This window comes from Panthera uncia, assembly GCF_023721935.1.
Source record: "Panthera uncia isolate 11264 chromosome D3 unlocalized genomic scaffold, Puncia_PCG_1.0 HiC_scaffold_8, whole genome shotgun sequence".
Taxonomy (NCBI): Eukaryota; Metazoa; Chordata; class Mammalia; order Carnivora; family Felidae; genus Panthera; species Panthera uncia.
Window position 1 is genome coordinate 82,882,489 of NW_026057586.1, and position 24,393 is coordinate 82,906,881.

Consider the following 24,393-nt stretch of genomic DNA (forward strand, 5'->3'; position numbering starts at 1 on the left):
TCCTGAGAACTCAGAGGATCTGGCCACACTGGGCATGCTTCCCACATGGCCTCAACAGACTGAAAGTGAAAGTGGCTGCTCCTTAGGTGGATGGGGTATGGGCTCTCCAGTTCACCATGGTCCCCATCCACTTGGCTTAATTATTTCATGGTGCCTGAATTCTCCTCAAAGCTAAAGTATCCCTAGAAATACTATGGAGTTTTCAAACATTTTGGCCACAGCCCCTCTTACATGGAAACTCAATGTATAAAAGATAAAAGTAGTGATAGTTAACATTGAGTGTTTAGTGTGTAGTGTGGTTCTGCTTTGGCTGATGCAAAGGATGAGGGACCAGAACCCCATCAGTTCCCCATCATTTCCAGCAGCTCCATAAAAAAGCTCTGTGGACCCAAGAAAGAACACACAAAAAGCACATTTTAATCCACTATCTTCATTTTCTAGATAGGCAAAATGAGGCATAGAGAGGAGACTCCACCTATTAGATGGTAGCCTTTCAGGCAAATACTTGTCTACTAGTCCTTTGGGAGACCATTAGTATCGATAATGGCAGAAAAAGGCCAATCAGCTCTTTCCTCCAAGAGCTGGTTTCTGGGAGTCATTCAGACCTATTTTGTGAGCTGATGCCACCCTTGGGCTCTAAGCCAGCTAATTTGCATAGACACATGCTAGCAAAACTGGACTCCAGGGGGGTTGCCCAGTGAAGAATGGCACGTGGATAGAGGCCCTCCCTCCCTACGACCCAGTCCAGTCTGAAGTCCTCCTCCTGCAGCCCTGATGATGTCAACAGATATTAACATACCTGCCATTTTGTGAGTGGAAAATCATGGCACTCTTGTTGTGGTAGAGACATGTTTAGATCATTTCACTGAGTTCCCCATTTACGTGTCAGGATTGTGCTTGGTGTGGTGCATTCACAATGGTGATTTGTTTCATATGAACAAGGGCTTTGGTTTTTAGCTGTCCTGAGTCCCAGCCCTGGCTCTGTAACTTACTAGCTGTGTGACCTTCAGAAGACAACCTAGCCTCTCTGTGTCTCACTTTCTTCATCTGTAAAATGGGGATGATTGTCCTGGGGATTTGATGAGATCATTTTTGGCACATACTAAGAAAATGAGTGCAGTGTTTGGTTTTTTTTTTCTCTACTGCACTTACCAGAAGCTGACATTTTTATTTGCATCTTTGTTTATTGTCTGTCTGGTTTACTAGATGACTCTCCATGAGAAGGGCCTTGTCTATCTTACTCACCCCTGCTTCCCAGCCTAGAACAATGCCTGGCACAGAGTAGGTGCTCCATAAATATTTGTCTGCTGAACGAATCGCTGTCTTTCATATTCTTGTGCTAATTGCCATTGCCACGATGCACCCTGCCCCGGAGGAGCCCAAAGTCTCCTAGAATCCAGCAAGAGCCACCCTGACCTCAACAGCCAGCTGTTCACAACAGTGCTGGGCATCAACTCTGAATGTCACCAACTGGGCCCTGTGCCCTAGGCTGAAAAATGACACTTGTGTATCTTCTGGTGGGCAGAGCTACAGCACGAGGGAATGAGCTTAAGACTGGGGAAAGTGGAGTTGGTAGCTGAGTCAAGCAGGGGGAACCCTGAACTTCAACACTCCACCCCCACACCCCCACCCCGCCAGCAGCAATGGGACCACAAGTCCACGTGCAAGAAGCCGGCCCAGGGAGTACACCCATACCCGCAAGGATTGATGCCCAGGTGGTGCAATAACCTCAGTGGCATTTGGGGATGGGACGTGCATCCCGAATGCCTTGGGAAACAAAATTAATTTCTCAGGGGTTGGGAAAGAGCTTTGCAAACTGTAAAATGCTGCGGGAGGAAACAGGCAAATGTAAAAGGTCAGGAAAGAGCGTATGTTTTGCTAAGTGTGGGCTGCACTTCCAAAGCTAGCTAAAGGCGACACGGAGCCCTCGGAGGAGGCGTATTTTGGGGGCTTCCTGGAGAGGGGTGCAGTTGGAAAGACTGGGAAGCCGAGGGGAACGGGCCAAAGTTTCCTAGGATGTCTGCAGAGGACAGGACTGACTGCACCGCCAGCCTCTGCAAACTCGCTCCTCTCTTCCGGCCTCGAGCTCCGACGCGGGAATTCTGCAACTTCTCCCGTTATCTGCTTGCACACGCTTGTTCACCTTCATTCTGGTTTACATCAGGGTAATCGTTCCGGTGATTATATAAATTCCCGAGATCAAGACAGATAATCCAAAGATAGGAAAGATGAAAAATTTGTGAGTGGATTAAAAACATTTTCTCCCAAACGTAAAAGTTACAGAGCGCACACGTACACAAAAATATACAAATACCCATAATCCCACCGCTCAGAATGAAAAACTGTTCACCTCTTGATTTATCTCGGAGACGACTTTTTAAATTAGTGGCCAAATGAACCTGTCCTTGCCCCCAAATCCCATCAAATTTGAACCCAAAATAAATCAACCTACTTCTCTTTAATACGGTCTTCACCTCCACCCCAGATTTATCTTAGGAGGTAAATCCCAGGACCCCCGATTTCTCCCGGTGGGCTTCCACATGGCCAAGTCTGCAAACATCTAGCTTAATGAACAGTATCTGGCGGAGACTGCAAACCTAGGAGCGCACACCTGCGTCTACCGTCTCATCTCCAACTCCCGCGTGCAACTTTGCAGCTCCCGCTCCCGCCAGGGGGCCTATTTGTTCGGCCCGTTTGGCGGAGGGATCCCGCGCGGGAGCGCGGCGACGCTCAACCGTCCTCTCCGATTCCCGCGTTCTGGCCCCGCCCCCTTCCCGCGCTCTGGTCCCGCCCCCTCCCGCGCGCCCTATGGCCCATAAAGAAGTCCCGGCCGGGCCGCTGCACTCCGCCGCGCGCATCCGTGCGCCGACAGAGACTGGCTAAGGAGTCGGCGGCCATCTTGTTCTTCTCGTGGTTCCAGTGGGGAGAGAAGGAGGAAGCAGGGAGCGGGGCGGTTGGGGGGGGGACCCGCCGCGGCTGCTGCCACCGCCGCCACCGCCGCCTCTGCGCTCGTGGCGTGGGAAAGGAGGTGTGAGTCCCGGGCGCGAGCCGGCGGCGGCGCCGCTGCGGGAGGGTCGGCGGTGGGAAGGCGATGGCGGATATAGATAAACTCAACATCGACAGCATCATCCAACGGCTGCTGGAAGGTGAAGGGGTCGGCAGACGGGCTGAGGGGAGGCGGGCGCCCCGGGGGCTCGCGGGGGAGGGGGAGTTGGGAGGCCGGTTGGGCTTGCAGCGCCGAGGGGAGTGAGCCCCGCGAGTTGGCTCGTGGCGCCAAGGGTTTGCAGCCGGAGGGAGGCCGGCCGGGGTCCGGCACTCGGCCCACCCCGCAGACCCTCCCGGCCCCGTTCATTCATTGCTCAGAGGTGCAGCCTTCTTCCCAGAGATTTGAAAACTCCGCTCCCCACCCCCACGTTTCCGGTCCGTACCCCCTTGCGCCCCGCAAACGGGACCAGTCTTTGGAGGCGAGAGGGCTGGGGGACCCGGTCCGACCTGCAGGACGGCGTGTTCCTTACTTTCTGGTACTCGTCCTCTCGGAAGGGAATTTGATGGGGCTGTGGGTTCCACCGGCTATGGGGGCTTCTTTCCTGTCTTGCTTATTTTTGTGTGGGGCTGGTGTCGGGCGCCCCATTTCTTATTACTTGGTGACGAATGTTCATATCTCCGGAGGATCTTGGAACCCATCCCCTGCTGCCCTCCCAAATACTCTTCTTAAGTTATCCTTATCTTGAAGAGGTCTCCGCGCTCTTTTCTGAACGTGCCACTGAACCTGAAACCAGCGATGGTGACAGTTTCGTTATCTTTCCGGTTGTGCCAGGCTCTGTATTAATGAGGCTTTGCATTCATCTCATAATTACGTTCATAGCAATAGTCAGCGTTTCTAAAGCGCTTACTATGTGTCAGACATAGAGCAGTTTCATTCTCCCAACAACCTTGAGAGGTGGGTGCTGGTCTTTTTTCCCGTTTTTCAGAAGAAACTAAAACACAAGAGACATTAAGTCACTTGACCAAGGTCACACATTAGTGACAGTCGGGTTTCAAACCCAGGCAGCCAGGAGTTAGAACTTGCTACATTCAACCCACCTTGTGTCTGAAGGAAGGAGCTGCTCAGCGGTTAGGCAGAGGTTAAAAGAAAGCTTGGATTTTGGTTGACCTGAGACTCCTGAGGTGCCTGACAGTCGATTGATACTGACCTGAGAGACGGATGAAGTTTGGATTTCAAAGAGGGTCGCGGAAGTGAATCCCCCCACCCCACCCCCTCCAGGTCTAACGCTAATGTCTTTTTCTGAGGCTTTGGGAGAATTCAAATCTCTTTCTTGATTTGGGCGCTGGATAATGTAGGTTTGGCTGAGTTTTCACTGCTTTTTTGCCTTTATACTGTCCTCTTAAAATAGTGCACTGTAAATGCTTGAGGGATGGAGTCCAGACTAAGAACAATTGGGGTAACTCTGGTTCTAGAATTTGCAGGTCTTTTAAATCAGTCATTTAAAATGAAACCCCTGGGAATATCTTAATCCGTGCTGGGGTTTTTTGGTTTTTTTGGTTTTGTTTTGTTTTGTTTTTTTACTTTTATACCTTCTTAAAGGAAAACCTCACTGAATGTGTATAAGGATCCCTGAAATGTCAGTGCATTGTGTGAAAAACTTGTCACTCGTTAAGTACTTGACATTTATTATAAGAACTGTATTTTCATGCTAGTTAATATAGTCCTTTGGTTTATGTAAGGCCACAGAAACCAATTAAAACTGTTTGCAGTAAGAAAGGAACTTTTTATTAAATATTTTCCTTTTAAATCTAACTTCTGTCTGTGCAGGGTTATGTGTCTCTAGATTAGATGGGCTTTATTTCACTGAGGAAACAAAAATTGGAATCTGTGTTGATTAGAATCATCAGAACTTTAAAACCATTTAAGTCTTGTTAACTTAAGATCTATGTTGCCTGTAATTCTATTCACATAAGAGATTTGTTCATTTCAATCTTATTTTTAAAATCATGCTAAGAAATTTACCTTGATGAACTTAGATCATCTAAAATGAGATCAATCATTTCTTAATAGTTCCTCTTTACATGTTATGTTGCACTTGAAAACTGGATTTTTTTTACTATTTCATTTTTCATTGAAATTAATATAAAAAAGCATTGTATCTTAATGCCTTCGGAATGGGCTACCTGCACAGTCCTATATGCTTAAATTCCCTTTTTTCTCATCAGTGTTAATTTGGCAGAGAAATGGTTGAAGATGATCCATTGAGGGAGGAGATTATATGTGTGTGAAAAAAAAAAAATATATATATATATATGTTAGAAGTTGATAATAAATTTTGTGATTTTGGGGAGTAATGCCCCCAACACATTTTCCTCTAAGAATTTTAATTAAGGTGTAAGTATATCTGACAATGGAATAGGAGTTTTGTGATCTCTTTTTGTATGTTCATATAAGGTGGAGGATTGGGGGCGCTTGGGTGGCTCAGTTAAGCCTCCGACTCTAGACTCTAGCATTCGTGTCACTGTTCCTGAGATGGAGCCACACGTCGGGTTCTGCACTGGCAGTGTGGAGTCTGTGTGAGATTCTCTCTTTCTCTCTCTGCCCCTCCCCTGCGTGTTCTCTCTCTTTTCTCAAAATAAATAAACTTAAAAAATAAAAGGTCAAAGACTGTGCAAGCTTAGTGGAGAAGTGGCTCAGTAGTAGTACTGACAAGGCAACTCAAAGTGAGGTCTTATTTAAGAAAAACAGCGTGTTGATTTAGAGTACAGCTTGGCAGTTTTCTACTCTAAACTCTTAAGTTGTTTTTACTTAGCTGAGGCATCATCTATGTGATCCATCTCGGAAGCTTTATCCAGGCTGTATGCCTTGCTGGTGATAAAACTTGAAACTCGTGGTTTAACTAATGTTCAATTATTTAATTGCCTGTACCTTAAAACTTGGGAGATTTAGAGAGAAAATAAGCCAGGTGTTGATTTGGTCTGATATTCCTACCATGTTAGAGAAAAGTGAGAGGGCAGAGTTTTAACTTTGTAAGTGAGCTGGTTCAGGGAGCAGTGATGGCTAGTACTTTTCTTACATAGCAGGCAGTGTGACATTTCACATCCTGATTTGCAAAAAGCATCTTGGCTCTGAAGATGGCCATTGTCAGACTGCAAGACTTTGTCAGGCTTTGCATAATTGTCCTACTTACTTTAGCGTTTAAATAATGACTTCTGCCCCAGCCCTCAGAAAGCACCTACTGCTTTAATCCTCTGATGTGTAAGAGCTCATCTGAAAATAGTGAGTGTTCAGATACTCTCTAAAATTCAGTGACCCATGTGTTTAGCTCTTTGGTGTAATATGAAACATGTTTATACAGTTAGTAAAATTCTGATCAAAGAAAACAAAAGTAATCTTTTCTAATGAGACCTCTGCATTTATTATTTTTTAATAGGTCATGCTTTTTAACGATACAGGTTTTTCTTGGAAGCAGTTACCATAGGGCATTTTGTTGATAAAGACAGTGATACCCAAGTTTGTGTCACTAACTCCCTAATTTACAAGAAGTCTGTTTAGTGAGGCCTCTGCTCTTCCCTGCTGTCCCCGCTACTGCGTGTCTGCGGTAAGCCTCACCCTACTCTCCTGTGAGGCAGGAGAGGAGAGATCTCTTGGAGACACGAACTGAAGCTTGCACCAGTCCTAACCCACAGCATGGAAAGGATTGCTCTCCTTATGCCTGAAGCGTCCCCTTGTTTGTCAGTAGCAGGAGGCATCAGTGAAATCTTAACAGGATGGTGTGCGTCATGATGTTGTGTTTGAGGGAATGTTAGCCACGGGAGCAAAGGCCAGGCTTTCCTTCTCCCAAGCTGGTGAGGTGGAAACAGTGCTGGGCCACGCATTAGTAATCTGTTGCCGAAGTAGAGTTTAGTTGGTGAGATTGTTTTATGTCTTTGACGCTGCAGTCCTATAACAATCTTTGACCTGTTCTGCAAAAATGTGTGCCAATGCCAGCTTACTTGAGGTAGGTGAGGATTACTGATCCTGAAGCAAGGCAGTGGTTGGTACTGATTTTATACCAACTTGACTATTTCATTCACTTCATTTACAAATCAGGGCTATTAGGAGACCTTAAAGGTTGATATGTGAAGGAGACCATATTCTGATGTGAATTGCTTCAAAACTGGAAAAGTCTTATTCGTGATGAATAAGGAAAGATTTCATAATTTTGGACTTTATGGAACTCTGGGATGAATTATTAAGTTTTAGGATCAGACCCCTGTATCCAAAGCATGTAGGAACAGATGATGTACTTAGTGGTCTTGATTTACCTGAAATCTCCCAAATTCTCCACTGCTCTAAGATTTGCAGGCATCCCTTGTGTAGAGTGGAATGGGTGTCACTGATATTAAGGCTTATGAAAATGAAAACCACTCATAAAATGTAGGGTCAGACCTCGAGTCCAATTAGTAGTGTTTTATCAAGATGGGTTGTTGGACTGAAAAGATAAATGCTTTTCAATAAACTGGGTTCACTCTAGGTGTAGAAAACTCAAAATATTTTGAGAGCAAGTAGGTAAGTGTTTTGCAACTATACCCTGATTATTTTGAGAAAATTGGTATCACCTCTAAATGCCCAAAGTATATACTAATGTAACATTGTGTGTCACCTATACTTCAATAAAATAATTTTTTTTTTTTAAATGGCCAAAGAATAAGGGCAGCAGTTAGGAAAGTCAATGAGGGGAGGGTATAGTGAGGAAACCGTTTTAAGATGGCCGGAAAGTGGGAAGTCTTCCTCCTGGTGACTTTGCAATGAAACCAAAGCATTCTTGATAACATTTTTGTCTTTTCTATTTTTTTGCAGAAAAGAATTCAGTCCTTTGTGGGAAAGTTTCAATGTTGCAAATATTCCCTGTTTGTCTTGGTTTGAAGTCTTCCTTTCCTAAATCTGTCTTCCATTTAGTGAAGTTATTGATTCTGTCACTGCAGTGAATATGATGTGCAGTAGTTTTAAGATTACCACCTGCTTTAATAAGATTATCTTAAAACAGCAAAATCTGTGTTGACTTATTTTTATGCTGGTTGTGTCATTCATAGATTCTAAAACTTATTGTAATTCATCTGGGGCTTTTTTTGTGTATGCTGTTCCTTCAGTAAGACTTTGAACAATTAAGGGACTTCTTTTTTTTAATGTTTTTATTTATTTTTGAGGCAGAGAGAGACAGAGCATGAGCAGGGGAGGGGCAGAAAGAGACAGCGAGACACAGAATCTGAAGCAGGCTCCAGGCTCTGAGCTGTCAGCACAGAGCCCAATGCAGGGTTCTAACTCACGGACTGTGAGATCATGACCTGAGCTAAGTCGGATGCTTAACCAACTGAGCCACCCAGGCGCCCCTCAACAATTAAGGGACTTCTAATTAAAGAGCAAGAAGAATACTTTTTATTATTCATAAATAATCCCAAAGTAGTCTTAAATTTCCTTGCATAGTTTTCATCTCTACTTTGCTTGTTGGCAAGCTGTGAGAAAAGTTAGTGTTACTTGTAAGAAAAAGCTGGTGTTGCAAATAATCACCGAAAACATTCTTTTTATTATTTCAAGTTTTTGTCAGTTTGATAAAATTGCATGGAAGTTTTTATCGTATGCTCATGTTAGTGATTTGTCAGATAAATAGATAAGTTTTTACAGAACAGCCTTTGCTGTTAACAGCCATGATGCATTTTTCAGAATTCTTTTTTTCTAGCCAGGTAAAGGGAAAAGTGTTTACAAAGTTGTATGTTTAAGGTCTAAATTAATGTATTTGGTCACTAACCTATACATGTTCACAATACCTACTGATTTCCGTGCAATACCTAGCATCTGTCTTTATGAGAAACACTCCATCTGGGAAGTGGAATTCTTATTTGTTGGAATATTTTGGATTCCTTTGGCAATTGTTGAAATAATTTGATATTTACTACTTGAGCTTACTCGGCTACTACTTAAGAAGGTGACATGGGGTGACAAGTCTTGAATTTTCCACCTAGGGTCTCTTTTTTTATGAACCTTTCTCCCACTATGCACAGAGTACAGTGAGGGCTTTAAACCTCAGGGTAAGTGTCGACTGCTGTTTATTGAGTAGAGCTGCACTGTAATTCTGTTTGTAGCTACTAGTGATAAAATAGAGATATTTTTATTTAAAAAGCCTTTGTGTTTTTAATGATATTGAAGATACCCTTAAGGTAAACCTTTTAGTTTTATAATCTTTATGGGGGGGGGGGAGTTGTCATTGTAGCATTTATAACAAGATGCAGTTACCTAGTTGGTCTTACTTTTCATGTCCTCCACAAGAGAAAGGATAAGGTTCCTGTCCATCCTGTTGCCAGGGTATCCCCAGCATCCGCCAGAGGGTCTGGCACATAGTAGATACTCTACACCTATTCTCTTGAATGTTTGAAGCATAGTTAATAAGTATTGACAGTTTTAACAGATTGCCTAATTTAGTTCTGATTTAATGCTTCTCATCTGTAAGGATGCCTTATGATTTTATATCCAATCTTGGAACTTTCTTAGGGAGCAGTGACCATATATTAGGGTTTTGATAGTTTGTCCTATAAAAGCTCCTTTGGTTTGGAAGTTAAAGAAGAACAAATCCTCAGCTGGGAGGAAAGTAGTATGGTAGAAGCACCACTAGACCTAGAGTTCTTTGGGGCCCAGTGTGCTTAAAAGCTCTTGTGACCTTGGACCAAGTCACTAAACCTCTCCCAGGCTGTAACAGAAGTGAGACCCTAACTTCATAGGATTGCTGTGAGGATTAAATGGCAGCGTAAAGCCCTTTAGTGCAGTGCCCCGCACATGGTGAGTGCTTAGTAAATGTTATCTACAACTAGTAAGTAATTCTGTTTGATGGACGTCGAAAATAATGAAGTAGATCACGATCTCACAGCCCGTGAGTTCAAACCCCGTGTCGGGCTCTGGGCTAATGGCTTGGAGCCTGCTTCCGATTCTGTGTCTCCCTCTCTCTCTCTGCCCCTCCCCCGTTCATTCTCTGTCTCAAAAATAAAATAAATGTTAAAAAAAAAAAAATGGAAAATGGAAAATAATGAAGTAGATTTATGTGCTATTGGTCGATATGGCCATCTTTTTTTTTATTTTTTAAAAAAATCTTTTATTTTTGAGAGAGCGAGAGAGAGCAGGGGACAGAGAGAGAGGGAAACTCCAAAGTGGGCTCTGCGCTTACAGCAGCAAGCCTGACACGGGGCTCAAACTCAAAAACCAGTCCTCAAAAACTGCGAGACCATGACCTGAGTCAAAGTCGAAGCTCAACTGACTAAGCCCCCTGGGCGCCCCCCACCCCCTGCCATATGGCCATTTTTAAGAAATATCCAGTGTGCGTTTGGTTTGCTAAAACACATTTTGAAATCTTTATCTTCTAATTGTTATCATTTTCAACTTGAAATTTAAGAGTAATCCTAGATTTTTACAACTAGAAAAATGCTCTATTAAAGGCTGATAGGAAAATGACTCTATTGATTTTTAACTTAAAGAACAGACACGGGTTGTTGTTTTTTTTTAACTAATCAAAAGTATGTAGTCTGGTACGCGTGTTTAATTCTGATACCACAAGTCATCAGCGCTTAGAGATTTATCCAGGTTTCATTCACACAACAGATTTTGAGCACCTGCCACATACTGGCCGTGGCACGTACACTGCTGAGCAAGTGGTGTGGTCTTGGGGCTTATAGTCTGCTGAGAGGCTCAGATGAATAGGTGGAAGCGAAATGGCAATCACAGTACAAAGTACTAAGTATGACGTGTGCTGAGTGGTGTCCAGGTGTCGTGAGAGCATTTCAGAAAGCAAGTGGGCTTATGAAGGGAGAGGAGGTAGACAGAAGAGGCTCTCCAGGGCGGTCCTTGAAGGATGAACAGGTATTTGCCAATTGGTAGATGGTGGTTTTGGCAGAGTTTCCGTTTTTATAATTTTATTCCTTGAGCTAATTGTAGGGAATTCAAGAAGCCTTGGGACCAGGTTATTTTTTTTTAATGTTTATTTATTTTTGAGGGAGACAGAGTGTGTTGGGGGCGGCGGGGCAGAGAGAGAGGGAGACACCATCTGAAGCAGGCTCCAGGCTCTGAGCTGTCAGCACAGAGCCTGATGCGGGGCTCAAACTCACCAACCGTGAGTTCAGTTGGCTTAGCCAGCTGAGCCACCCAGGCACCACAGGGCCATGTTATTTTTAATGAGCACTGTTCTTCAGATATAAATTCTTGATCTGTTCTGGAAAAACTGCACTTAATCCTTATTCACGTAGAGGATAATTTTTAAATGTTGGCAGTATTGCTTTTTACTTATCTATACACTCCACTCATAGGACAAACAGGAAAACAGAACAAGAAAACTTAACATAAACTATGTCTGAAGGTTGTAGTGGGAAGCCTTCAAAACCAGTAAAATTTACGGGCGCCTGGGTGGTTCAGTCGGTTAAGCGGCCGACTTCGGCTCAGGTCATGATCTCGCGGTCCGTGAGTTTGAGCCCCGCGTCAGGCTCTGTGCTGACAGCTCAGAGCCTGGAGCCTGTTTCAGATTCTGTGTCTCCCTCTCTCTGACCCCCCCCCCCGCCCCGTTCATGCTCTGTCTCTCTCTGTCTCAAAAATAAATAAACGTTAAAAAAAAAATTAAAAAAAAAAAACCAGTAAAATTTATATTAACAAGATTGATTTAATCTGATGGCACTGATTTACTATGATAGAATTCTCCTATAAAAAGTATAGCTTTTGTTCCATATAGGTGTAAGTTATTATTGCATAGTCTTCTGGAGGACTTAAAGGGCTCTGCTGAAAAGATTGAGGTTGAAAACCAGAAGCTTCTAGGAGTCCCCTCCCAGCCAAAAATAAAGTTTCCTGCTGGGCTGTCTGCCCAAACTTCTGGCTGACTTGTGGTATAATTGCTAATGATTGGGGCTTTCTGGCCAGTGAAACAGGAATCCCACCGTCTTTCCATCAGGAGCATTTCTTGAGTTCTTCACTGTGTGTATCTAGAGAGAAAATTACTGTGGATCTGGAAAAACCATTTTTTGTTGCTCAGTTGCTGTAGTATTCTATGTGTGTCTATTCCATATCTTCCCTCAAACGTTATCATTACTGAGCTTTCCTCTTCGTTGCTTCTCATTTCGTAATATTTTTATCAGAAGGAGACTGGCAGTTGTTTACTTCAGTTACATATTTTGGGGTTCAAAGTAGTGATTTGCTCAAGCTCTAGAACTAATACAGAAACTTGGGGCCAGCTCCCAGTCCATTGCTCACCCTTAACGTTTTCTCCTCATTGTGTGCTTCAAGAGTTTGGCCCTTCCCTCTTGTCATCTTTTCTTGTTTACTGTTGTTCATTGAAAAAAATAAAAGCCCCTCCACACAGTGTTCCATTTCTGCTCAAACTTGTTTCTTCAGAGAACTCAGGGTTTCAGTGGCTATTCAGGTTGAAGAATGGCTTTGCCTAGGACAGTATTTCTCAAACTTGGACATAGTCATTTTTTTAAGTGTATTTATTTATTTTTGATAGAGGGAGAGAGAGAATCCCCAGTGGGCTTTGCACTGGCAGTGCAGAGCCCATTGCGGGGCTCAGACTCCCCAACCGTGAGATCATGACCTGAGCCAAAGTTGGACGTGACCGACTGAGCACCCAATTAACACAGACATTTTTAATGGAAAAGAGTTCTCAACAGACAATCGGGTTTTTTACTTGTAATTTTTATCACTCTGTAACATCAGATATTTACAGAACAAAGCAGTTAAACTTACTGTTTTTATTCAGCTATTAGACTGAATGATTTTGTAATTGGAATATAAAGCCTCCAAAACTGATGAAATTTAAACTAGCAACCTTTATTTATTTATTTATAATTGTTTATTTTAAGAGAGAAAGCGGGGTGGGGGGGTGGGGGGGTGTCAGTGGCAGAGAGAGACGGAAATAGGGGCTCCGAAGCAGGCTCCAGCCAACAGTGGAAAGCCCGACATGGGGCTTGATCTCTCACATAAACTGTGAGATCGTGACCTGATCTGAAGTCAGACACTTAACTGACTGAGCCACCCAGGCACCCCTAAATTAGCAACAATAATGTAATCTGATCGGTTTTGTGGTTTTGTTAAAACTAAATCATTTTATACTGAGTTTAATGGTGGAGGGATGTGACGTAACATTCTATATTTAGTCTGGTTCTTTGTTTTTGCTTCGCTTGTAGTTCATAGAATGCCTGCTTTCATTAGTCTTTTATGCAAAACGAGTATTAGGACTGATTGCAAGTTGAGGATAATCAATCCCTGTATTTAACCAGGCCACTGGATAACTGTAAAGTTAAGGTAAAATTAGCAATTCTTTAATCTGTAGTTAGCGACTGTCTAACCTGTTACAACTGAAATCAAAACAAAATTTCATTTCCTGCCCACTTGCTGATAAATTAACTGTTACGGAGCTGGAGTGCTCAACTTTGACAGTGAACAGAACTCCAACAAGAATGCCTGGATGTGGGCAACACCTAGTACTATACCATGTTTTCTTTTCTCTCTTTTCTTTTTATTTGTTCAGATTACTAGGAAACCTTCCTTACATCATTCATGGACATCCTTTGCCCTGTAAGGTCATGATTGTATTCACAGATGCAGGCTCCGAGCTTGCACGGCAAAATAGGTACAATGAACATTAAAGTGTGTTTCAGTGAAATGCAAACAACACCTAAATTTTTTCATAGAACTCTTAATAGGTTACCTATCACCCTTTGAAAAGCACTGATGGGGGCAGGCTTCTGAGCATTACCAATCTCATATTTTAAAACAAGAAATTCTTAGAACCAACTCAGTAACATGACAATCTCTGAAACCCCCTGCTGTACACATACTGATTCATTTATAAGGCTGGAGAAGAGAAGACAAGATCGGAGGCAAAAAGCAATGGCCTGGTGGGCAGGCTGCAGGTGAACAAGCCAATTGTGTGGCTTGGATGCAAACGGAGGCCTCAAGCTGTGCCACAGGGAGTCTGATTTCTGCAAGGAAGACCTTTTCTAACAGTATTCATACAGAGTGTGGCTCCTTGTTCAGGACAGCATAAGAAGTCTTAACTTGGTATAGAAGATGTAACTAAATGATGAAATCCTGTCTAAGATTTTATAGTTCTAATTAGTCTTTAAAACCATGTTCTTTATAAGTGTTGAGAAAATAGAGTCAAGTCAGAAAGCCAGTTAAACTGTGTTTTTGACTCCTCATTAAAACTTGTGCCTTTTCAGATCATTGTAATTTTTCTGGTAAATTGGATTTTGACTTCATTTGACTAACCGGAGTTTTTCTTCTCTGCAGTGAGAGGGTCCAAGCCTGGTAAGAATGTCCAGCTACAGGAGAACGAAATCCGAGGACTGTGCTTAAAGTCCCGAGAGATCTTTCTCAGTCAGCCTATCCTACTAGAACTTGAAGCACCACTCAAAATATGTGGTAGGTTTTGGCGCATGAACAGCTTTTGGTTATATGATTGATTGACCCAAGGATATAGAGATGAGCTTGTATTACCCAGCAGAATCATTTGCTGTTTATGAATAACCTGGAACTACTTAAAATTAAATAATTTTAGCTTTTGAATAAATACCATTAATGGATTTAGTTTACTTAGATGTGCTTCAGATTTTCTAAAAATTATTTCACTAAAGGAATATAAACAGAAAAGAGATGAAACTGAATAGAGAGCTAAGAAAAGGTCTGAACTATATGAATATATAGGAATTCTATTTAAGCTTAAAGTAAGACTGGTTATGCTTAAAAATAGACCTTCCTTGATGCCATTTGTCATCTGTTTCTACATGATAGATGCAGATAATCTGTATAAAAACTGAAGTTCATCTGAGTAATGTTCTATATTCTAGCATATTTGACTACATTGATAAAGCTTGTATGGATGTTTTTAAAGTAAAACGCTCTTTGGCGCTATCTAGCAGGGAGAAATTGAGAGCCGAATGAACTGGTGGGTGTTGTGTATGTGCCTTTGTTCACACCGGTCCAGGGCTCAGCAGCAGTGCAGCAGTTCTGCTGACACAGTCCCTGCGGACCGAGTTGCCAGAGGTCTGATATCGATCAGCCGACCTGAAAGGAAAGCGATGTTACTTGGCAGAAAGGCCTGCCTGGGCATTAATAATTCTTTCCACAAAATTAATTCTTAATTAGTTGAGTTTTGTGTGAGACTCTGGACATATACATATGCTTAAAATTTTCAGAAGCTCACTTGAACTGAAATATAATACAAGATTGGGAATTAGTGTTAGCCATCAAATTTAACTCTCATTATCACAGATCGATCCCATTATGCAGTGAGTGTTTAAAGATGGTCTCTCCAGAGCTTGTTAGTGGATTGAACAAGAAGTATGAAGTTACTGTGTAACACAATTCTTGTTTCTAGGTGATATCCATGGGCAATACTATGATTTGCTTCGACTTTTTGAGTACGGTGGTTTCCCGCCAGAAAGCAACTACCTGTTTCTTGGGGACTATGTGGACAGGGGGAAGCAGTCATTGGAAACTATCTGCCTCTTACTGGCTTACAAAATCAAATATCCCGAGAATTTTTTTCTTCTCAGAGGAAACCATGAATGTGCCAGCATCAATAGAATTTATGGATTTTATGATGAATGTAAGTACTTTCTACCTCTAAGGAAGAGTTACTTAAACCAAGGTACTTGGTCATAAATTGAACTATCACATACTTCTGTTAGGATTTATGACTGTTTAGATGAAATGTTACAGTCTCTCGTGTTTTCTATTAATTGTTTTTATCGTAGTTTTTTCTTTCTTGGAGTAGAAAAATAACTGCTGCTGCAGTATAATAATGCCCTAGATTCTTTTATGATGTGATTATTAGATCAAGAAGTAATGGTCTCAGTGATGACTTCCTTAAGATCATTTTTTGTGAAAATTCACAGATAACTTAATTCTTAGTACAACTCTGAGAACCTGTCCAAATAGATAGTTTTGTTTTTAACAACTTTATTGAGATATGATTTCATTCCATAAAATCTGTCCTAGTGATTTGTAGTAAATTTATAAGGTTGTGCAACTATCACCACAGCCTCAGGCAAGCACTGACCTGCTTTCTGTCTATAGATTTGCCTTTTCTGGATATTTCTTATAAATGGTATCTTGAAATACACAAATAGTTGCTTCTTATTTTTAATTTTTTTAAGTTTATTTATTTATTTTTGAGAGTGGGGGAAGAAGGGCAGAGAGAGAATCCCAAGAAGGCTCTGTACCACCCGCGTGAAGCCCAATGTGGGGCTCAGACTCACAAACCATGAAATCATGACCCAAGCCAAAACCAAGAGTTGGACACTTAACCAATGGAGCCACCTAGGCGCCCCCAAATAATTGCTTTTTAAATTTTGTGATACTGTATTTTTTTTCCTTCTGGCACATGCGCACCCAGGAGAAATGCCAGTTACTATCCTAAAATGTGCTGAAAGGAGAAAGAAAAATTAGAAAACAAACAAAAATTTATTTGTGTAATATTTTACACATATTATCCATTTTGGATTGTTTAATTGAAGGTGCACTTTGAGTTGTAATTGACAAAAACCAAGATTCTTAAAGCCTTAAAAATTGCCAGTTTTGGTGGAAGTTTTTGTTGTTGTAGTGTTAAGTATAAAATGTTTTTTTAAAAAATGTGTTGACTCCTTACCCCATCCTCCTTTTGTGCTTATTTGTGCTAGGAGAGGCTTCAGGCTTGGACGAGAGAGGTGGGTGAGGAATTTGAGTTACTAGCATTTGCCAGTGATGATAACAAGATCAGTAAAGAATTGTCCCTGTGGCCCTCCCCTAGACTGTAGTCATAACCTGTAATGTGTTTTTCTATCTCAGTTCCACATAGCTCATTTGTTAGAAGTGCACTGCTGGAAAGATTATGTTTCTAGACTTAGCTCTCCTACTCCTGCCTACCCTCTCCCACAATTGTATACTTGCCTGGTGGTCTAAGGCCCTGAGACCCATCTGGTAAGATGAGGTGGGGAGGGATCACCAAAGAAAAATCTTGTGGGTTCTGAACTGACCAGGGCAACTGAGTCTGTGGCAAGGTTTATTGTTGTTATTTTAAGTAATCTCTACACACAACATGGGGCTTGAACTCGCCACCCTAAGATCAAGAGTCAGATGCTCTCCTGGGGCGCCTGGGTGGCGCAGTCGGTTAAGCGTCCGACTTCAGCCAGGTCACGATCTCGCGGTCCGTGAGTTCGAGCCCCGCGTCAGGCTCTGGGCTGATGGCTCGGAGCCTGGAGCCTGTTTCCGATTCTGTGTCTCCCTCTCTCTCTGCCCCTCCCCCGTTCATGCTCTGTCTCTCTCTGTCCCAAAAATAAATAAAAAACGTTGGAAAAAAAAAAAAAATTTAAAAAAAAAGAGTCAGATGCTCTCCTGACTAAGCAGCCAGGTACCCAAGAAAGGTGTTTAATTTTGACAGTGAGTCTATCAGAGAAGTACTAGTAAAGCAGTTATTACTCCTAAGGTAGTGAGATGAAAGGCAGAGAGTTTTATAAATTGTGTTTTGGATATTTGCTATAGTTGCTACTTTTTAGAAAAGGTTCCTTTTAGGGGCACCTGAGTGGCTCAGTCAGTTAAGCGTCCCACTCTTGGTTTCAGCTCAGGTCATGATCTCACAAGCTCTGCCCTGGGCATAGAGCCTGCTTAAGATGCTCTCTCCCTCTGCCCTTCCCCTGCTCATGCGCGCTCGCTCACTCGCTCTCTAAAAAAAAAAAAAAAAAAAAAAAAAAAGGCTCCTTTTATACACTATTCAGCAAGTACTTTGATGTTTTCACTGATGAAGTTCAAATCCAGATGATCTCTTTGTTGTGACATATATCCAAATGTGAGGATACTAGCTATGTCCTTTTCGGTTTCTATTTAATGCAGAGGACTTTAACAGTTACTTTAGATGGCTGGAATCAGTTTTGATTCTTGTTTGGTCAAGACTCATTGACTCTGTGCTCATGCTCCCCCCAGTCCCCCATCAGGCAGGTATAACTTGCCATCTAGTCTACTGGCAGGCATAAAAGTGTCCTTGGCATAGGTGGCCTTCAACTCATGGTTTGCAGACTTTTAAAAAACTCGATAATTTCATTAAAATTTTATTTTAAATTATAATGAAAAATTTTATTCAAATGTAGACTTTTATGGAACAATTTAAAACCACTGCTTTAAGTGCTAGGCTTATTTCACAAGTATAATAAGCGTTCTTCTATACTACGGTTTCTCCCCCTGACCCCCACCCCAGTTTTATGACTGCAGTCCTGGTATCTGTTGTTAGATAAGATGTGAATGTGTGTTGCCCTTTTCTGATACCAGAATGGTCTGATCTGTAGTAATTGGAAACTGCATTAGGGGTTCTGGCTCAGAATCCCCAGATTTGGAAGCTTGAAGAGACGTTGGCATTTATCCAGGCTAAGCCTTTCTGGAGCCAGATGTTCCTAGTGGTGTGAAGTAGCTTGAGAGAGGAAATGTAGAGAGAAGAGAAAACAGGGCCCCAGGACTTAGTTAAGATGCTCAGAGGCAATAGAAGGAAGAATCCTCGTTTTTGTTGAAGAAACCAACAAAGATAGCAAAGGACTCTGCAAGACAATCTGGAGTGTGTTGCATGAATAAAAAATCAGGGAGCAGAGCAGACTTTAAGAAGGGAGAGGGTTCGTCAGCACTGGCAGATGCGGCATATGGGCAAAGGAAAAATCCAAGTGAGCCATTGGATGGTCCTTCAGAGATACAGTGGAAAATGGGAGATAGAACCAAATCACTTTTATGAATGGAGGTCAGGACCAGCCCAGCCTTGTTCTTCCATTATTATCATTATTGGAAATTGGAGGTGGTGATTGTGAACAGGTTCCCTTTCAGCCTTTTGTAGAGAGGAATTCTGTTCAGCTTTTGGAAACCTCCAATGAAGGAGGATAAGGCATAGGGAATTAGTGACCTCCCAAGAAATACAAACAGGGTAAACCATAGTGAGAGTTATACCCAGGTGCAGAGAAATAGACTATTATGAGAAAAAAGGACAGTCCTCCTCTGTAGAGGGAGAAGTCAAGTATTTGTTGAATTTACATTATATTCCAAACTCTGCTAAATTCCATACCCGACTTGATTTGCACTAGAGTGGAAGGTGTGGTTCAGGAACCTGCTGCTTGGGCCAGTCTCTAATTTTCAAAGAACATTCAGCTTTAAACCTGTAGATGTCCCTAGAATAAGAAAGGAAAAAAGAGACGAAGGACAAACTTGGCTTTAGGAATGAACATTGTGCTTTGATCTTTGGTTTTTCTGGTATGGAGAGTACAGGAGACAAAGGCACCCAACAATTGGGCCATTCTCAACCCAGTTCTGACAGATTTGTGCTTCCAAGGTTTATGAGTAGGTCTTTAACTCAGAATATGATTTTCTTGTGGGAACAGTGCCTTAAAAGGCATGCTCTGTCCAGATCACCCTGTGACTCCAGTATGTATGGAATACAGGGCTGGTAGAGGGAATATAACCATCCTATAACATCGTGTCTATGGGGAACATGAGCTTTTGTGGCAGTTGTAGGAACGGTTATCCTGGGGTGCCTGCAGTAAATCTGTATTCCCCTATAAGTCATTTGTGCCTGCTACTAGAGTATGTAGGACTAGGAATTATCTGGTACCAATAGGCTATTGATGATAGTGGGAGATAGGATGGGTGTTAATTCTCAGAAGCTTCCACAGAAGGAAGATGGTAATGACACATGTGTAATCTGTTCATAATTACGTTTAGACACAGGAGCTACTTATGGGTTGAGATTGGACAAAACAGACTAGATTTCAAACAGAGTAGGTGCTACCAAATAATTATTGGGGGTTAATGATCTTTAATCGTTGCATCTGGGATTCTGATCTCAAACTTCTATGGAATTTTAAAGTATATCTAGTTCTGCTAAAAACCTCCAATGGGGTTTTATTTATTAAACTAGTAGCATAGTTTTTGTTTACTTAAAAGGTAATTAGCACCTTGCTTTGGGAGAAATGGTCCTGAGAAAATGGACCTATAGAACACCAATCTCTTTTTAACCATCCTAAAATTTTCACAGGTAAAAGAAGATATAACATTAAACTATGGAAAACTTTCACAGACTGCTTTAACTGTTTACCGATAGCAGCCATCGTGGATGAGAAGATATTCTGCTGTCATGGAGGTTCGTGGGCCGATTTTAGTTCCAGATAGATTATGTCCCTTCTAAAGGGTGTGTGTACCACTTTGACATTTATGAGTTGTCATTGGGACGACTTCCTCTGAACTCTCCTTTACTGATGTGTTGTATCATGGGTCCAGTCTGGCACATCCAGGATCATTTGGCTAGAAATCTAAAGTAAGAAATTGATTTGTTACAGGGAATTCTAGGCTCTGTAACAGTTTGACTTGAAAATAGAGCAGAAAGTGTTTTTAAATATAAAATGAAGTACGATTAATAGGCTGTACTATAGATCCTCTAGAATACTGAAAATGTGAGTAGACTTTCCTTGGTCTGTTTTTGATCCTCCAGAAATTTTTATGACTTGGATTTTTATTTTATTATTATTATTATTATTATTATTATTTTAGTGTTTATTTATTTTTGAGAGAGAGTGCAAGCTGAGGGAGGGGCAGAGAGAGAGAATCCCAAGCAGGCTCTGTGCTGAGAGCTCAGAGCCTGATATAAGGCTGTCTCACAGATCATGAGATCATGACCTGAGCCAAAATCAAGATTCGGATGCTTAGCCAACTGAGCCACCCATGTGCCCTGATTTGGATTTTAAAAGGATTTTGCTCAGTGGTTGTGCTCTGTGACGTAGTAATTGCAAGAAGAATTTCTTTTCATCTATAGTCAGAAATTAGATAATCATCAGAGAGCCTAAACAATATATTTTAATAAAGCCATTATTCCTGCCCTCCTATACTTGAACTGGTTTTGGTAGAGCTGGACATACGGTTTTTAAATTTTTTAATTTTATTTTTTAAAGTAAACTCTATCCTCATGATGGGGCTCAAACTCACGACCCTAGATCAAGAGTCTCATGCTCCACCCACTGAGCTAGCTAGGAGCCCCTGGGCATGTGATTTTAGACTCAGATGAAAGTCAGCTACATCTGAACTGGTCTGATAGATTCAATGGTCCTTGGACAGCACAGGTTCCCTGGAAAGCTTATCACACCTGAGTATCTGCACCTTCTGCACCCAGTCCTTACTAATGGTCAGTAGTAAAATCTAGAATGTACACTGTTGACTACCATCATCAAAGGAGTTGAAGAGTAGTTGTTTTTAAATCACTGGATCTTAATTTTATACCATTTAAACATAATGTGCCCCACAGATTGGTGCATATAATAAATTCTAGTGCCTTTTCAGTTGAGTTTTTTTTTTTTTTTTTCTTAAACCAAAGCTAAATAAGAAAGCATAGCCATGAAAAAAATCCTAACCATAGATTTAATTTAAGCCTTCCAGGTTAGAGTTATTGCATCTCTATGTAAGTAAATGGAACCGTTAAAGTGCAAACATCCTTTTTAAAGTTCTGTTTCCTTCAATTTTCATCTCATTGAATAGGTTTATCACCAGATCTTCAATCTATGGAGCAGATTCGGCGAATTATGCGACCAACTGATGTACCAGATCAAGGTCTTCTTTGTGATCTTTTGTGGTCTGACCCCGATAAAGATGTCTTAGGCTGGGGTGAAAATGACAGAGGAGTGTCCTTCACATTTGGTGCTGAAGTGGTTGCAAAATTTCTCCATAAGCATGATTTGGATCTTATATGTAGAGCCCATCAGGTATTGATTTTGAATTTTACATGTACACTTAACAGCATGTGTGTGAGCACAGATTCTCCTTGTTGATTTTAGTGGGTAGGTATTGCTTATTCATACAAAATGTCTCTGCAAGTGACCTAGAGGATATCAGACTCAATGGGAAACTGAAAAATGGTTTTACTCACCTACAATTTACACCTACTTATACTGAAAACATTTTCTCTCCAAGGTGGTTGAAGATGGATACGAATTTTTTGCAAAGAGGCAGTTGGTCACTCTGTTTTCTGCACCCAATTATTGTGGAGAATTTGACAATGCAGGTGCCATGATGAGTGTGGACGAAACTCTAATGTGTTCTTTTCAGGTAGAGGATGTTTTCAACATTGCTTCTTATTATGATGTCTGAATTTTACTGATTTAAAAAGACTACTTTCTGCCTACTGTTCATCTATGTTGAATAGACTCAATTTTTACTTTCCTATAACCAGTGTTTGTCCTCAGTAATGAGTGGACCCCTTTTAAGGGAAAAAAATTATCAGAGAACCTTTCCTGCAGTGTTGAATTTAACTGTTTTTGCATATTTAAGTGGGGTAAAAAGAATTTCCTGTCTTCTTTACTATAAATCTGAAACTATAACATCAGTGTGTTCAGCTAAAATTAATCACCACTTGTGTGTGAGAATAGAACTAACCGCCAGGTGCCAAATGTGCTGTGTGATTACTCCCTTCTCCCACCACTCTGCTCTCATTTCTACAAAACCTGTTGATTGTCCATGACATCATTTGGCCTTCACTTGGCGCAAAAGCATCGTTTACATGTAAAGTCTGCCTGAATCTTTTTCTCATTCACTTATTACGATTAAACTTATACAGCTTCAAGCTAGCCTAGCCCAATCATTAACACAAATAAAGCCGTTGAAGTCAAGTGGCAGTAAAATGTTGTTTTACCAATTAACTGGGAGAACTTGCAGCTCCCAGAGATTGAGAGACTCAAACATTGCTCTCTCTAAAGAACTTTCCTCCTTTGTGTGAGAAGGGATAGCCTGAAGGTACTTACAAGGTCTGACTTCAGAAAATTGTTATTTTATCCAGAGACAAAATAATTTGTCCATGCATTTAATGTGTTCATCATAACATTTTTAACCAAAATGTTCATGTCAGCTTGGCTTATATTAATATGTTAGGGGGGCCTTCAAAGTTTTGGGGGCGGTTTTAAATGGCCAAAAACGTTTCTGAACAAAGATTTGAGTGAGATTTAAGAAATCTTAAGATTGGCGGTTGAGAATATTTCCTAAAATGCACCATATTTTGAATCTTTGCAGATTTTAAAGCCTGCAGAGAAAAAGAAGCCGAATGCCACGAGACCTGTAACACCTCCAAGGGGTATGATCACAAAGCAAGCAAAGAAATAGATGTCATTTTGACATTGCCTAGTTGGGACTTGTAACATATAGTATATAACCTTCATTTTTAAAACTGTAATGTGTATTGGTCAGCTTGCTCAAATAGTGTGTTTGTGGGCTCCCCCTTCCATTTTTTGAGTTAATGAATGGCATTTGCTGGTTATAACAGCAAATGAAAGACTCTCCACTCCCAAGAAAAAATGTTTTGTTTTTTAATTGTCTATTCCTTTTGCAAACAACTTTAATGATGGTGTTAAAGCTGTACACCCCAGGACAGTTTATCCTGTCTAAGGGGTAAGTGTATAATTGATCTTTTTAAAATTTAGTTCAATCCATGAATTATGTAAATGCTTGTTTTCTTTAGAATATAAAGAGAGCCCTAGGGTGCTCAGTCTGTACATGTTATTGTCATAAAATACATACTGTTGATACAAACCACTGTGAACATATTTTTTTTTTAATTTTGTTTCAAAGGGATTGCTTTTTTCTCTCATTGTCTTGTCGTGTACAAACTAGTTTTTATAGCTGCCATTAGGATTAACTCAACCTTGCCAGCATCACTGGTATGATGTATATTTAATTAAAGCACACTTTCCCCTACCGTATACTCAAAATGACAATTAAAGCCATTATTTTAAATGTTTGTGACTCTTTCCTAAAGCCAAAGTTTCTGTTGAAATGTGTACTGACACACCCCCCAAGTCCAAGGTGGCGTGGCTATGTACACACACCACACTTGGGATTCAAAAACAGGTTTTTGGTTTTGAATAGCAATTAGTGACATAGTGCTGTTTAAGCTATTAATGATTAAAGTTAATAACATTTTGTACAATTTCCATATAGTCTATTCATTAAGTAATCTTTTTACAGTTACATCAGGCCTGAACCCGTCCATTCAGAAAGCTTCAAATTATAGAAACAATACTGTTCTATACGAGTGACCGATTATGCTTTCTTTGGCCTGCATTCTTTATTCTGCGGTGAAGTTGAGGCTTATAAGTCAAAACAAAGGAACTAACTTACTATCCACCAATTTATACAGAACTCACAGTATCTATGACTTTTTTAAACTTAATCTGTTAAAAAGAAATCTGTTTCAACAGATGACCGTGTACAATACCATGTGGTGAAAATGAATTCAGACTTATTAAACGACGAACTTGTTAAATTCTCTCAGTGTCTATTTATCTGCACAATACACCCAGGAGAACTGTTGATGGCATATTGAATAGATTTTAATGAATAAATTGCTCTGGAAACCA

The 24,393-nt window shown here is 41.1% G+C and overlaps 1 protein-coding gene across 1 annotated transcript; it reads left to right on the forward strand.

Annotated features, from left to right (window-relative positions):
- Positions 1–2,883: 2,883 nt before the first annotated feature.
- On the forward strand, positions 2,884–24,393 carry PPP1CC (protein phosphatase 1 catalytic subunit gamma). Its single transcript, XM_049619330.1, has 8 exons — positions 2,884–3,146; positions 14,285–14,416; positions 15,372–15,602; positions 20,037–20,141; positions 21,527–21,750; positions 21,959–22,093; positions 23,051–23,111; positions 24,002–24,393. The coding sequence occupies exons 1-8, from the start codon at positions 3,092–3,094 to the stop codon at positions 24,070–24,072; spliced, it is 1,014 nt and encodes a 337-aa protein (XP_049475287.1). The 5' UTR covers positions 2,884–3,091; the 3' UTR covers positions 24,073–24,393.